The sequence below is a fragment of the Coregonus clupeaformis genome, unplaced genomic scaffold, assembly GCF_020615455.1.
Source record: "Coregonus clupeaformis isolate EN_2021a unplaced genomic scaffold, ASM2061545v1 scaf1087, whole genome shotgun sequence".
Classification (NCBI taxonomy): Eukaryota; Metazoa; Chordata; class Actinopteri; order Salmoniformes; family Salmonidae; genus Coregonus; species Coregonus clupeaformis.
The window spans coordinates 40311-55000 of NW_025534541.1; the positions used below are offsets into that span (position 1 = coordinate 40311).

At 49.4% G+C, this 14690-nt stretch overlaps 1 protein-coding gene and 1 long non-coding RNA gene across 3 annotated transcripts in view; one reads left to right on the forward strand and one right to left on the reverse strand.

The window, feature by feature from the left end:
• The window catches only part of LOC121561949 (asc-type amino acid transporter 1-like), a gene marked incomplete at its 3' end in the record, with an annotated part of 40736 nt that extends 38806 nt beyond the window's left edge, over window positions 1–1930 (reverse strand). The window contains 1 exon segment of the mRNA XM_045217513.1: window positions 1642–1930. Within this exon segment, the coding sequence (XP_045073448.1) occupies window positions 1642–1813 (172 nt within the window).
• Window positions 868–13310, forward strand: LOC123486247. 2 transcript variants are annotated; one of them, XR_006659306.1, is made up of 3 exons: window positions 868–1100; window positions 12595–12759; window positions 12897–13310. It is a non-coding gene; the product is annotated as an uncharacterized LOC123486247 (long non-coding RNA). The 2 variants fall into 2 exon arrangements; XR_006659307.1 differs by having other exon boundaries at window positions 12900–13310.
• The last annotated feature ends 1380 nt before the right edge of the window (window positions 13311–14690 follow it).

Consider the following 14690-nt stretch of genomic DNA (forward strand, 5'->3'; position numbering starts at 1 on the left):
AGCAATACAGCCAAAGCAACGCTGGAATGGGTTCAGAACAAGAATGTGAAAGTCCTTGAGTGGCCAAAGCCCAGACTTGAATCCCATTGAAAATCTGTGGAAAGACTTGAAGATTGCTGTTCACCGCCCACTCCCCATCTAACTTAACAGAGCTTGAGAAAATCTGCAAAGATGAATGGGAGAAAATCCCCAAATCTAGACGCTAAGCTGGTGCAGACATACCCAAGAAGACTCAAAGCTGTAATTGCCACCAAAGGTGCTTCTACAAAGTATTGACTCAGGGGTATGAATACTTATGTAAATTAGATATTTCAGTATTTCATTATCAATACATTTGGAGAAAACATTTCTAAAAACATGTTTTCTCTTTGTCACTATGGGGTATCCTGTGCAGATGGGTGAGACTTTTTTATTTATTTAATTAGTTTTAAATTCAGGCTGTAACAACAACATGTAGATAAGAAATAGACTTGAGAGTGGGCTGATTTCCTACAAATACATTTCAGACTAATGAGCTACTATTACAGCGTGGTAATAACACAGCTATCTTCAATTAGCCTACAATTAATGTACAAAGAACACCAATAAATACATGGTGTGTCTAAAGTGGAATAATACGTGTTCGATAATAAATACAGTGTCTAAAGAGTTGATTAATACATGTTCAATAATAAATAGTGTCTAAAGAGTTGATTAATAGGTGTTCAATAACATTAGGATACTTTTTAAATAATACCCTAAATGTGATATTTGATCAATAATGACCTTATCTTTAACGTCATCATCAGAGACCATATAGGTTTTTTCCGCAACAGCTAAATTGAACACTGTCAGTTCACTACCTAGATCGCCCTCCAGATCAGGTGACCATTCATAAAGTCCACCAGCGTGTTGTATTGTACGCTGCCTGGTCGAGTTGGCCATACTTCATCACACTGAGATCAGAGGAGAGATATCCAGCCACGTAAGCATTGTCAGTACAATACAGCAGCCCTGAAATCCCATACTACCATTATCAGATGATGCAACATCGCCGAGAGTTTCCTTACGTCGACCAGAACCTGTAGCCTATTCAGAGATACTCCGATATTCAGAAGCAGGTACATTACCATTAAAGCTATAGCCTCAATGGTAACGATTAGACTTCATGAACCACTAAATGTGTCCGTGCGTAATGTTGCGCCAAACAGCTAGTCTTCTCCGTAGACAATTATCTATCAGTAATATAGTAGGCTAAATAACGGGATATCAACGCCATACCTAGACCCAACTCTGTCTGAAATGAAGCGGAAGGAACAGAAACCAGATAAGAGTCCACCCTACTCTCCTTTAATCCTCAATATATTTAACATTTTAGTCATTTAGCAGACGCTCTTATCCAGAGCGACTTACATGAGCAATTAGGGTTAAGTGCCTTGCTCAAGGGCACATCGACAGATTTTTCACTTAGTCGGCTCGGGGATTAGAACCGGCGACCTTTCGGTTACTGGCACAACGCTCTTAACCACTAAGCTACCTGCCGCCCAATAGACCGTCAGCCCAGTCAACCACATTTCCACAGCCTTGCTACTCTTTCAACGGCACTGTGTACACATTTATCATAAGAAGTAGGCTATGATAAAGCTGTTTTATTTTCCTCACCAATAATAATGGCACATGCGCTGAGGAGTCCGATTTCTTTTTTAAGCGTGACTCTATCTGACGGCGAGTCAGTCTTCTCCTTTCCATTGAGTTCCATCATGGGCTGTTGCGCCTCATCCGGCTCAGCCTGCGAAGCAGCGCAGCTCTTCCGACTCCTCTCTGTCCCGTCCATGTCTGAGGCGCAACTGAAAACTGCCTCAGTTCCTTCGGCCTGAGCTCAAATACAACACTGATGCATGCCACGGTCGGTGGACATCACACGCATGCGCGGCGGTAGGACCGTGCGCTTGATTCGAATAACATGCAAATAGCCATTGGTGTAAAGTACTTAAGTAAATATACTTTAAAGTACTACAGTCGTTTCTTTTTTTTGAATGCTTAGCAGGACAGGAAAATTGTCGCAATTATCAAGAGAACATCCCTGGTCGTCCCTACTGCCTCTGATCTGGCGGACTCACTAAACACAAATGCTTCGTTTTATAAATGATGTCTGAGTGTTGGAGTGTGCCCCTGGCTATCTGTAAATTACAAAAAAACAAGAAAATGGTGCCATATGGTTTGCTTAATATAAGGAATTTGAAATGATTTCTACTTTTACTTTTGATACTTAAGTATATTTTAGCGTTTACATTTTACTTTTGATATTTAAGTATATTTAAAATCAAATACTTTTAGACTTTTACTCAAGTAGTATTCTACCGGATGACTTTCTCTTTTACTTGAGTCATTTTCTAGTAAGGTATCTTTACTTTTACTCAAGTATGACAATTAGGGTACTTTTTCCACCACTGAAAATAGTCCCTTTCTCTCGGGGAGAGCTGTGTGTGCTGTGGTGCTGGCCTGTGCGCGGTTACTGCCCACCTGCGCTAGGTGTGACTATAGTGCAAGTGTTTTTGGCGGTATTTCAAATTAATTTATGAAAATGAATCAAAAGCCATGATATAATGTGGTCATAGAATAGAATGTCTTCTAAGAAGAACATTATTTTAGATATCAAACGGTGATAAGACAAGGTAGAACTATAGTTTGTTTTCATGTTGGATTATCATTTCGATATCAAACGGTGATAAGATAAGGTATAACTATCATTTGTTTTCATGTTGGATTATAATTGCAGCTCCAGCAATAAAAAGGTCCCAAGATAGGAACAGTTGTTTGTTAGGAGCATCTCTAGGGCATGTAACCTGATGACGTCATCTCAATACTGACTCAAACCAGGGGTGCGTCCCAAATGGCAGCCTTTTGCCCCTATGGGTCCTGGTACAAAGCAGGGCACTATGTAGGGAATAGGGTGCCATTTGGGATGCGCCCAAGGGCATGATTTATGCCTGGTATGGATCACACACTGTAAGGAGAACTGCTGCCTGCCTGTCTTCTCTACCAGGTAGCTGCCTGCCTGTCTTCTTCACCATGTGGCTGCCTGCCTGTCTTCTCTACCAGGTAGCTGCCTGCCTGTCTTCTCTACCAGGTAGCTGCCTGCCTGTCTTCTCTACCAGGTAGCTGCCTGCCTGTCTTCTCTAACAGGTAGCTGCCTGCCTGTCTTCTCTACCAGGTAGCTGCCTGCCTGTCTTCTCTACCAGGTAGCTGCCTGCCTGTCTTCTCTACCAGGTAGCTGCCTGCCTGTCTTCTCTACCAGGTAGCTGCCTGCCTGTCTTCTCTACCAGGTAGCTGCCTGCCTGTCTTCTTCACCAGGTAGCTGCCTGCCTGTCTTCTTCACCAGGTAGCTGCCTGCCTGTCTTCTTCACCAGGTAGCTGCCTGCCTGTCTTCTTCACCAGGTAGCTGCCTGCCTGTCTTCTCTACCAGGTAGCTGCCTGCCTGTCTTCTCTACCAGGTAGCTGCCTGCCTGTCTTCTCTACCAGGTAGCTGCCTGCCTGTCTTCTCTACCAGGTAGCTGCCTGCCTGTCTTCTCTACCAGGTAGCTGCCTGCCTGTCTTCTTCACCAGGTAGCTGCCTGCCTGTCTTCTTCACCAGGTGGCTGCCTGCCTGTCTTCTTCACCAGGTAGCTGCCTGCCTGTCTTCTTCACCAGGTAGCTGCCTGCCTGTCTTCTTCACCAGGTGGCTGCCTGCCTGTCTTCTTCACCAGGTAGCTGCCTGCCTGTCTTCTCTACCAGGTAGCTGCCTGCCTGTCTTCTTCACCAGGTAGCTGCCTGCCTGTCTTCTTCACCAGGTGGCTGCCTGCCTGTCTTCTTCACCAGGTGGCTGCCTGCCTGTTTTCTTCACCAGGTAGCTGCCTGCCTGTCTTCTTCACCAGGTGGCTGCCTGCCTGTCTTCTTCACCAGGTAGCTTTCCTTTAGTTTCTGCAGCTGTACTGAAACTGCAGCCCATTCTTTTATTACCGGAATGGAGGAAGGCCTATTCAATCCCTATCATTGTGAATCTGTAGTCAGTTATTTTGAACATAATATAGGTCAGACAGAGTGTTCCTTAGTAGTCTTAAACAAATCTACTTTGAAACAAAAGTACACACCTCACTCACACGGTTATGGGCTTACAGAAAAGAACACACCTGTACCATGTCAGATTTATTCGATTTGGAGTTTGCTTCCCAATATTACACTTCATATACATCACAGAAGACTGAAATATAACAAAACTGTTTGATATAGAACCACCGGAACTTTGTCGTAAAAAAAGTATAATATATTGATTAATTATGAAATTATGAAAAATATGAATAACATTCCACCCATGAGGCCAAAGAGGGCGCTTTTGGTCATTGACTGCAGGAAAGGGCTACAATAATCTGAAATGTACAAAATACAGCAGGTATTCTGGCCAATAAGCTATATACTACTCATCGTTAAATGTGTGTCTCTGCAGCATTCAGGTAGGGCGGCAGGTAGCCTCCAGTGGTTAGAGTGTTGTAACCGAAAGGTTGATGGTTTGAATACCCGAGTCAACAAGGTGAAAAAAATCTGTTGATGTGCCCCTGAGCAAGGCACTTAACCTTAGTTTGCTCCAGGGCTGACCCTGTAAAACAACACATTTCACTGCACCTATCTGGTGTATGTGACAATAAACATGTATATTTTTAGGCTTTACTTTGTGTCTCTTCTATATCAATATATTCCATGAAACTGCAGCCTATTCATTTCAAAATATTGTATACTATTTGAAATGATCTGAACTATATAGAATATATCTACAGGCATTCTGTCCAATAAGCTATATCATGTGGTCATCTCAGTGGTCCTCTGTAGCTCAGCTGGTAGAGCATGGCACTCGCAACGCTGGGGTAGTGGGTTCGATCCCCGGGACCACCCATGTAAAAATGTATGCACACATGACTGTAAGTCGCTTTGGATAAAAGCGTCTGCTAAATGGCATGTTATTTATTATTAAAACCAGTTGTCCTTGGCCTTCACACACATAAGCTACTGTACTGTCTGATCCTAGCCAAATGAGTTTCTTTCTGCTTTACATGATTCCTATCAGAGGTACGCTGTACGATACAGTAGAGATTCCTTTCAGAGGAACGCTGTACGGTACAGTAGAGATTCCTTTCAGAGGAACGCTGTACGGAACAGTAGAGATTCCTTTCAGAGGAACGCTGTACGGTACAGTAGAGAATCCTTTCAGAGGAACGCTGTACGGAACAGTAGAGATTCCTTTCAGAGGAACGCTGTACGGTACAGTAGAGATTCCTTTCAGAGGAACGCTGTACGGTACAGTAGAGATTCCTTTCAGAGGAACGCTGTACGGAACAGTAGAGATTCCTTTCAGAGGAACGCTGTACGGTACAGTAGAGATTCCCTTCAGAGGAAGATTCCTTTCAGAGGAACGCTGTACGATACAGTAGAGATTCCTTTCAGAGGAACGCTGTACGGAACAGTAGAGATTCCTTTCAGAGGAACGCTGTACGATACAGTAGAGATTCCTTTCAGAGGAACGCTGTACGGTACAGTAGAGATTCCTTTCAGAGGAACGCTGTACGGAACAGTAGAGATTCCTTTCAGAGGAACGCTGTACGATACAGTAGAGATCCCCTTCAGAGGAACGCTGTACGGTACAGTAGAGATTCCTTTCAGAGGAACGCTGTACGGAACAGTAGAGATTCCTTTCAGAGGAACGCTGTACGATACAGTAGAGATCCCCTTCAGAGGAACGCTGTACGGTACAGTAGAGATTCCTTTCAGAGGAACGCTGTACGGTACAGTAGAGATTCCTTTCAGAGGAACGCTGTACGGTACAGTAGAGATTCCTATCAGAGGAACGCTGTACGGTACAGTAGAGATCCCTTTCAGAGGAACGCTGTACGGAACAGTAGAGATCCCCTTCAGAGGAACGCTGTACGGTACAGTAGAGATTCCTTTCAGAGGAACGCTGTACGGTACAGTAGAGATTCCTTTCAGAGGAACGCTGTACGGTACAGTAGAGATTCCTTTCAGAGGAACGCTGTACGGTACAGTAGAGATTCCTTTCAGAGGAACGCTGTACGGTACAGTAGAGATTCCTTTCAGAGGAACGCTGTACGGTGCAGTAGAGATTCCTTTCAGAGGAACGCTGTACGGTGCAGTAGAGATTCCTTTCAGAGGAACGCTGTACGGTACAGTAGAGATTCCTTTCAGAGGAACGCTGTACGGTACAGCAGAGATTCCTTTCAGAGGAACGCTGTACGGTACAGTAGAGATTCCTTTCAGAGGAACGCTGTACGGTACAGCAGAGATTCCTTTCAGAGGAACGCTGTACGGTACAGTAGAGATTCCCTTTCAGAGGAACGCTGTACGGTACAGTAGAGATTCCTATCAGAGGAACGCTGTACGGTACAGTAGAGAATCCTTTCAGAGGAACGCTGTACGGAACAGTAGAGATTCCTTTCAGAGGAACGCTGTACGGTACAGTAGAGATTCCGTGAGGGGTGGGGGGGAGGGGGTGGGGGGGGTGGGAGGGCCAAGAGACCAGAGGTGGCAGAACAGAGTGCTCCAGGTTGGGGTGTAAGCATAGCCTGAAGGTAGGGACCTCCCCTTGCTGCTCCGTAAAGCACTGTGGTCTTTTACTGGATGCGAGTTTCAACTGGAAGCCAGTGGAGTGTGCGGAGGAGTGGGTTGACACGGGAAGGTTGAACACCAGGCGGGCTGTGGCATTCTGGATAAGTTGAAGGGGTTTGACTGGGAGGAGCCCAGGCAACAGCAAGTTGCAGTAGTCCAGACTGGAGATGACAAGTTCCTGGATTAGGACCTGCGCCTCTTCCTGTTTGAGGTAGGGTCGTACTCTACGGATGTTGTAGCGCATGAACCTGCAGGGGCGAGTCACTGCTTTGATGTTTGCAGAGAACTACAGGGTGTTGTCCAGAGTCACACCAAGGTTCTGGGCGCGGAGTTGACAACTGGGATGGAGGGTTCTTGGAGCGGGCAGACCTTCCCGGGTCGTGGGCCAACATCCAATCTGAGGTGTCTGGTAGGCATGTATCGCCACCTGGGTGTCAGAAAGGGGGAAGGAGAAAAATAGTTAAGTGTCATCCACATAGCAATGATAGGAGAGACCATGTGAGGATATTTACATTTTAGTCATTCAGCAAACGCTCTTATCTACAGCAACAATTAGGGTTAAGTGCCCCGCCTCAAGGGCACATCGGCAGATTTTTCATCTAGTCGGCTTGGGGATTCGAACCAGCGACCTTTCAGTCACTGGCCTAACACTCTTAACCGCTAGGCTACCCGCCACCCCTATGATGGAGCCGAGTGACTTGGTGTATAGAGAAAAGAGGAGAGGGCCTAGAACCGAGCCCTGGGGGACACCAGTAGCGAGAGTACGTGGTGCAGACACAGATCCTCTCCACGTCAACTGGTAGGAGTGGCCTGCCAGGTAGAATACAATCCAAGAGTGTGCAGAACCTGAGATGCCCAGAGAGGGTGGAGAGGAGGATCTGATGGTTCAGGGTGTCGAAGGCAGCTGATAGATCTAGGAGGATGAGAACAGAGGAGAGAGAGTCAGCTTTGGCAGTGTGGAGTGCCTCTGTGACACAGAGAAGAGCAGTCTCGGTTGATTGACCCGTCTTGAAGCCTGACTGGTTAGGATCAAGAAGGTGGTTCTGAGAGAGATAACGAGAGAGTTGGTCAGAGACAGAACGCTTGGTCAGAGACAGAACACTTGGTCAGAGACAGAACACTTGGTCAGAGACAGAACACTTGGTCAGAGACACTTGGTCAGAGACAGAACGCTTGGTCAGAGACAGCACACTTGGTCAGAGACAGAACACTTGGTCAGAGACAGAACACTTGGTCAGAGACAGAACACTTGGTCAGAGACAGAACGCTTGGTCAGAGACAGAACGCTTGGTCAGAGACAGAACACTTGGTCAGAGACAGAACACTTGGGTCAGAGACAGAACACTTGGTCAGAGACAGAACGCTTGGTCAGAGACAGAACACTTGGTCAGAGACAGAACACTTGGTCAGAGACAGAACACTTGGTCAGAGACAGAACACTTGGTCAGAGACAGAACGCTTGGTCAGAGACAGAACACTTGGTCAGAGACAGAACACTTGGTCAGAGACAGAACACTTGGTCAGAGACAGAACACTTGGTCAGAGACAGAACGTTTGGTCAGAGACAGAACGCTTGGTCAGAGACAGAACACTTGGTCAGAGACAGAACACTTGGTCAGAGACAGAACACTTGGTCAGAGACAGAACGCTCAAGTGTATGAAAAGAAAATAAAGAAGCTATACAGGTCTGTAGTTTTTGACATCAGATGGGTTGAGTGTTGGTTTCTTGAGGAGGGGAGCGAATCTGGACATTTTGAAGTCAGAGGGGACGCAGCCAGTCACGGTACAGAAGCCGAGGGACAGAAGGGCAGCATAGGCTGAGATGAACTCTGCATTCTGGACCGCAGATCGGCAGTTCCAAACGCTGCCAGGAATTCCACATGGGTTGTGCATGCAGGGTACACTGAATTAGAAGGGTTGCAGCCAAGGGGTGGGGAGCGTCTGTAAAAACTGCAGGGAGAAGAGCGAACAGGGAGGGAAAGCACACATATAGTTGACAAAGCTACTAAATACATTACAACAACAAATACGCTTCTGCAAACAGAACAAACACTGTTTCCCCTGTGACATCATCACCGTAGAACAGCGGAATATGTACAAGCTTTTTAATTTACTGCATCGCTTCTCAACACACACAATAACAAAGACTGGTGCTGTTCCCCTACTGTCTGAGGTGGGGCAGAGAGTGGTGCTGTTCCCCTACTGTCTGAGGTGGGGCAGAGAGTGGTGCTGTTCCTCCTACTGTCTGAGGTGGGGCAGAGAGTGGTGCTGTTCCCCTACTGTCTGAGGTGGGGCAGAGAGTGGTGCTGTTCCCCCTACTGTCTGAGGTGGGGCAGAGAGTGGTGCTGTTCCCCCTACTGTCTGAGGTGGGGCAGAGAGTGGTGCTGTTCCTCCTACTGTCTGAGGTGGGGCAGAGAGTGGTGCTGTTCCTCCTACTGTCTGAGGTGGGGCAGAGAGTGGTGCTGTTCCCCCTACTGTCTGAGGTGGGGCAGAGAGTGGTGCTGTTCCTCCTACTGTCTGAGGTGGGGCAGAGAGTGGTGCTGTTCCCCCTACTGTCTGAGGTGGGGCAGAGAGTGGTGCTGTTCCCCTACTGTCTGAGGTGGGGCAGAGAGTGGTGCTGTTCCCCTACTGTCTGAGGTGGGGCAGAGAGTGGTGCTGTTCCCCTACTGTCTGAGGTGGGGCAGAGAGGGGTGCTGTTCCTCCTACTGTCTGAGGTGGGGCAGAGAGTGGTGCTGTTCCCCTACTGTCTGAGGTGGGGCAGAGAGTGGTGCTGTTCCCCTACTGTCTGAGGTGGGGCAGAGAGGGGTGCTGTTCCTCCTACTGTCTGAGGTGGGGCAGAGAGTGGTGCTGTTCCCCTACTGTCTGAGGTGGGGCAGAGAGTGGTGCTGTTCCCCTACTGTCTGAGGTGGGGCAGAGAGTGGTGCTGTTCCCCTACTGTCTGAGGTGGGGCAGAGAGTGGTGCTGTTCCCCTACTGTCTGAGGTGGGGCAGAGAGTGGTGCTGTTCCTCCTACTGTCTGAGGTGGGGCAGAGAGTGGTGCTGTTCCCCTACTGTCTGAGGTGGGGCAGAGACTGGTACTGTTCCCCTACTGTCTGAGGTGGGGCAGAGAGTGGTGCTGTTCCTCTACTGTCTGAGGTGGGGCAGAGAGTGGTGCTGTTCCCCTACTGTCTGAGGTGGGGCAGAGAGTGGTGCTGTTCCCCTACTGTCTGAGGTGGGGCAGAGAGTGGTGCTGTTCCCCTACTGTCTGAGGTGGGGCAGAGAGTGGTGCTGTTCCCCTACTGTCTTAGGTGGGGCAGAGAGTGGTGCTGTTCCCCTACTGTCTGAGGTGGGGCAGAGAGTGGTGCTGTTCCTCCTACTGTCTGAGGTGGGGCAGAGAGTGGTGCTGTTCCTCCTACTGTCTGAGGTGGGGCAGAGAGTGGTGCTGTTCCCCTACTGTCTGAGGTGGGGCAGAGAGTGGTGCTGTTCCCCTACTGTCTGAGGTGGGGCAGAGAGTGGTGCTGTTCCCCTACTGTCTGAGGTGGGGCAGAGAGTGGTGCTGTTCCCCCTACTGTCTGAGGTGGGGCAGAGAGTGGTGCTGTTCCCCAAATGTCTGAGGTGGGGCAGAGAGGGGTGCTGTTCCCCTACTGTCTGAGGTGGGGCAGAGAGTGGTGCTGTTCCCCTACTGTCTGAGGTGGGGCAGAGAGTGGTGCTGTTCCCCTACTCTCTGAGGTGGGGCAGAGAGTGGTGCTGTTCCCCCTACTGTCTGAGGTGGGGCAGAGAGTGGTGCTGTTCCCCAAATGTCTGAGGTGGGGCAGAGAGTGGTGCTGTTCCCCTACTGTCTGAGGTGGGGCAGAGAGTGGTGCTGTTCCCCTACTGTCTGAGGTGGGGCAGAGAGTGGTGCTGTTCCTCCTACTGTCTGAGGTGGGGCAGAGAGTGGTGCTGTTCCCCTACTGTCTGAGGTGGGGCAGAGAGGGGTGCTGTTCCTCCTACTGTCTGAGGTGGGGCAGAGAGTGGTGCTGTTCCCCTACTGTCTGAGGTGGGGCAGAGAGTGGTGCTGTTCCCCTACTGTCTGAGGTGGGGCAGAGAGTGGTGCTGTTCCTCCTACTGTCTGAGGTGGGGCAGAGAGTGGTGCTGTTCCCCTACTGTCTGAGGTGGGGCAGAGAGTGGTGCTGTTCCCCTACTGTCTGAGGTGGGGCAGAGAGTGGTGCTGTTCCTCCTACTGTCTGAGGTGGGGCAGAGAGGGGGTGCTGTTCCTCCTACTGTCTGAGGTGGGGCAGAGAGGGGTGCTGTTCCTCCTACTGTCTGAGGTGGGGCAGAGAGGGGTGCTGTTCCTCCTACTGTCTGAGGTGGGGCAGAGAGGGGTGCTGTTCCTCCTACTGTCTGAGGTGGGGCAGAGAGGGGTGCTGTTCCTCCTACTGTCTGAGGTGGGGCAGAGAGGGGTGCTGTTCCTCCTACTGTCTGAGGTGGGGCAGAGAGTGGTGCTGTTCCCCTACTGTCTGAGGTGGGTCAGAGAGTGGTGCTGTTCCGCTACTGTCTGAGGTGGGGCAGAGAGTGGTGCTGTTCCTCCTACTGTCTGAGGTGGGGCAGAGAGTGGTGCTGTTCCCCTACTGTCTGAGGTGGGGCAGAGAGGGGTGCTGTTCCCCTACTGTCTGAGGTGGGGCAGAGAGTGGTGCTGTTCCCCTACTGTCTGAGGTGGGGCAGAGAGTGGTGCTGTTCCCCTACTGTCTCAGGTGGGGCAGAGAGTGGTGCTGTTCCCCTACTGTCTGAGGTGGGGCAGAGAGTGGTGCTGTTCCCCTACTGTCTGAGGTGGGGCAGAGAGTGGTGCTGTTCCCCTACTGTCTGAGGTGGGGCAGAGAGTGGTGCTGTTCCCCTACTGTCTGAGGTGGGGCAGAGAGTGGTGCTGTTCCTCCTACTGTCTGAGGTGGGGCAGAGAGTGGTGCTGTTCCCCTACTGTCTGAGGTGGGGCAGAGAGTGGTGCTGTTCCCCTACTGTCTGAGGTGGGGCAGAGAGTGGTGCTGTTCCCCTACTGTCTGAGGTGGGGCAGAGAGTGGTGCTGTTCCCCTACTGTCTGAGGTGGGGCAGAGAGTGGTGCTGTTCCTCCTACTGTCTGAGGTGGGGCAGAGAGTGGTGCTGTTCCCCTACTGTCTGAGGTGGGGCAGAGAGTGGTGCTGTTCCCCTACTGTCTGAGGTGGGGCAGAGAGTGGTGCTGTTCCTCCTACTGTCTGAGGTGGGGCAGAGAGGGGTGCTGTTCCTCCTACTGTCTGAGGTGGGGCAGAGAGGGGTGCTGTTCCTCCTACTGTCTGAGGTGGGGCAGAGAGGGGTGCTGTTCCTCCTACTGTCTGAGGTGGGGCAGAGAGGGGTGCTGTTCCTCCTACTGTCTGAGGTGGGGCAGAGAGGGGTGCTGTTCCTCCTACTGTCTGAGGTGGGGCAGAGAGTGGTGCTGTTCCCCTACTGTCTGAGGTGGGGCAGAGAGTGGTGCTGTTCCCCTACTGTCTGAGGTGGGGCAGAGAGTGGTGCTGTTCCCCTACTGTCTGAGGTGGGGCAGAGAGTGGTGCTGTTCCCCTACTGTCTGAGGTGGGGCAGAGAGTGGTGCTGTTCCTCCTACTGTCTGAGGTGGGGCAGAGAGTGGTGCTGTTCCCCTACTGTCTGAGGTGGGGCAGAGAGTGGTGCTGTTCCCCTACTGTCTGAGGTGGGGCAGAGAGTGGTGCTGTTCCTCCTACTGTCTGAGGTGGGGCAGAGAGTGGTGCTGTTCCCCCTACTATCTATGGTTTCCATCTTTAAAGACTACCAGTATGTACTATTGTTTAGCAGTGAGATGAGGAGGGTTAAAGGACGTTTCCTAGAATAATCAATGGGTATGAAATGACCATTTGAACAGTAGGAAATCTTATAGATTGTGCCCTTATTGGTGTGTATTTCTGTTTAAGGGTTGTGAGGAGTAACAGGACGTTTCCCCAGTGTGATTAATGTGTGTCTGCCCCCTCAGAGCGTTTCTCTTCCACCCAGCCTTCAGTCCTCCAGTCCTCCAGTCCTCCAGTTCTCCAGTCCTCCAGTCCTTCAGTCCTCCAGTCCTCCAGTCCTCCAGTCCTCCAGTCCTCTAGTCCTCCAGTCCTCCAGTCCTCATTGCACCCAGTAATTACCCTCACACATGGTAAGCTAACATTAGATCCCCCAGCTGCACTTAAATGTCACAATGTTTATGTTTCACATTTTGTGTGGCCGTTTTTGCTTTCCGTGACTTAGATTTCCCCTCCTTCCCTTTCCCTAACGTTGTCAACCCGGTGGAAGCAGCCTGATGGCGTGACGTGATAGAGAAAAGTGAACGGTGAATGAACGCAGCCATCTCCTTCCACTACAACTACTGCCAGCCTCCGCCTCCTCCTCTCTCTCTCCTCGTCTGCTGTTGTCTGTTGATATGAAAAAGGTGATTATTTAAACGAGCTGGGACGGGGTCGTTATCTAACCCTGTTAGTCAGGACAAGAGAGGGAGATGGGTAGAGGAGAGCAGTGCCAAATTAGAATCAGGTCTGCTTGATCAGATCTTCTCTGTTGTGCCCACACAACACAACACAGAGGGTTGGGGCACGTGGTTCTCTGTTTCAACGTGAGGAAGACTTCTCAATAGACTGGTCGCTTCTTCTGTTGACTAGACTAGGACCTTGTTAATCTCTGATTGTCTTACAGGTCTGGAGAGAGAGCGAGAGAGAGAGAGAGAGAGAGAGAGGGAGAGGGAGAGGGAGGGGGGGAGGGAGAGAGAGAGAGAGAGAGAGAGAGAGAGAGAGAGAGAGAGAGAGAGAGAGAGGGAGGGAGGAGAGAGAGAGAGAGAGAGAGAGAGAGAGAGAGAGAGAGAGAGAGAGAGAGAGAGAGAGAGAGAGAGAGAGAGAGAGAGAGAGAGAGAGAGAGAGAGAGAGAGATAAAAGGTGAAAACAGTGGAGTGAGAGAGAGAGAGAGTTGTGAGGAGAGAGAAAGAGTGAAAACAGTGGAGTGAGGCAGAGCGAAAGAGAGACAGTTGTGAGGAGAGAGAGAGTGAAACAGTGGAGTGAGAGAGAGAGAGAGAGTTGTGAGGAGAGAGAAATAGTGAAAACAGTCGAGTGAGGCAGAGAGAGAGTTGTGAGGATAGAGAAAGAGAGAGTGAAAACAGTGGAGTGAGACAGAACGAGAGAGAAAGTGAATTGTGAGAAGAGAGAGAGTGAAAACAGTGGAGTGAGTCAGAGCGAAAGAGAGAGAGAGCTGTGAAGAGAGAGAAAGAGTGAAAACAGTGGAGTGAGAGAGAGAGAGAGAATTGTGAGGAGAGAAATAGTGAAAACAGTCGAGTGAGGCAGAGAGAGAGTTGTGAGGATAGAGAAAGAGAGAGTGAAAACAGTGGAGTGAGACAGAACGAGAGAGAAAGTGAATTGTGAGAAGAGAGAGAGTGAAAACAGTGGAGTGAGTCAGAGCGAAAGAGAGAGAGAGCTGTGAAGAGAGAGAAAGAGTGAAAACAGTGGAGTGAGAGAGAGAGAGAGAATTGTGAGGAGAGAGAGAGTGAAAACAGTAGAAGAGAGAGAGAGAGAGAGAGAGAGAGAGAGAGAGAGAGAGATATTTATACTATTGACTGTTACCATTTTATTGTTGTTTTTTATTTATCATTATTTACTACCATTTTTATTATAATTTGTTATTATTTATTATTATTTTTTTACAATGTATATTGTATACATTGTTGCTTTGGCAATATTGACGCAATGTTTTTCATGCCAATAAAGCAGCTTGAATTGAATTGAATTGAGAGAGAGAGAGAGAGAGAGAGAGAGAGAAAGAGAAAGAGAGACAGAGGAGAGAGAGAGAGAGAGAGAGAGAGAGAGAGAGAGAGAGAGAGAGAGAGAGAGAGAGAGAGAGAGAGAGAGAGAGAGAGAAGAGACAGAGAGAGAGAGAGAGAGAGAGAGAGAGAGAGAGAGAGAGAGAGAGAGAGAGAGAGAGAGAGAGAGAGACTACTTTATCACTGACTACTTTACTGTAGACTACTTTATCACTGACCTCAGCCCAGAGTCTCTCAGAGCGTTCACAGTCAGCCCACTGACACCCCTATCAGACCACAGCAAAATC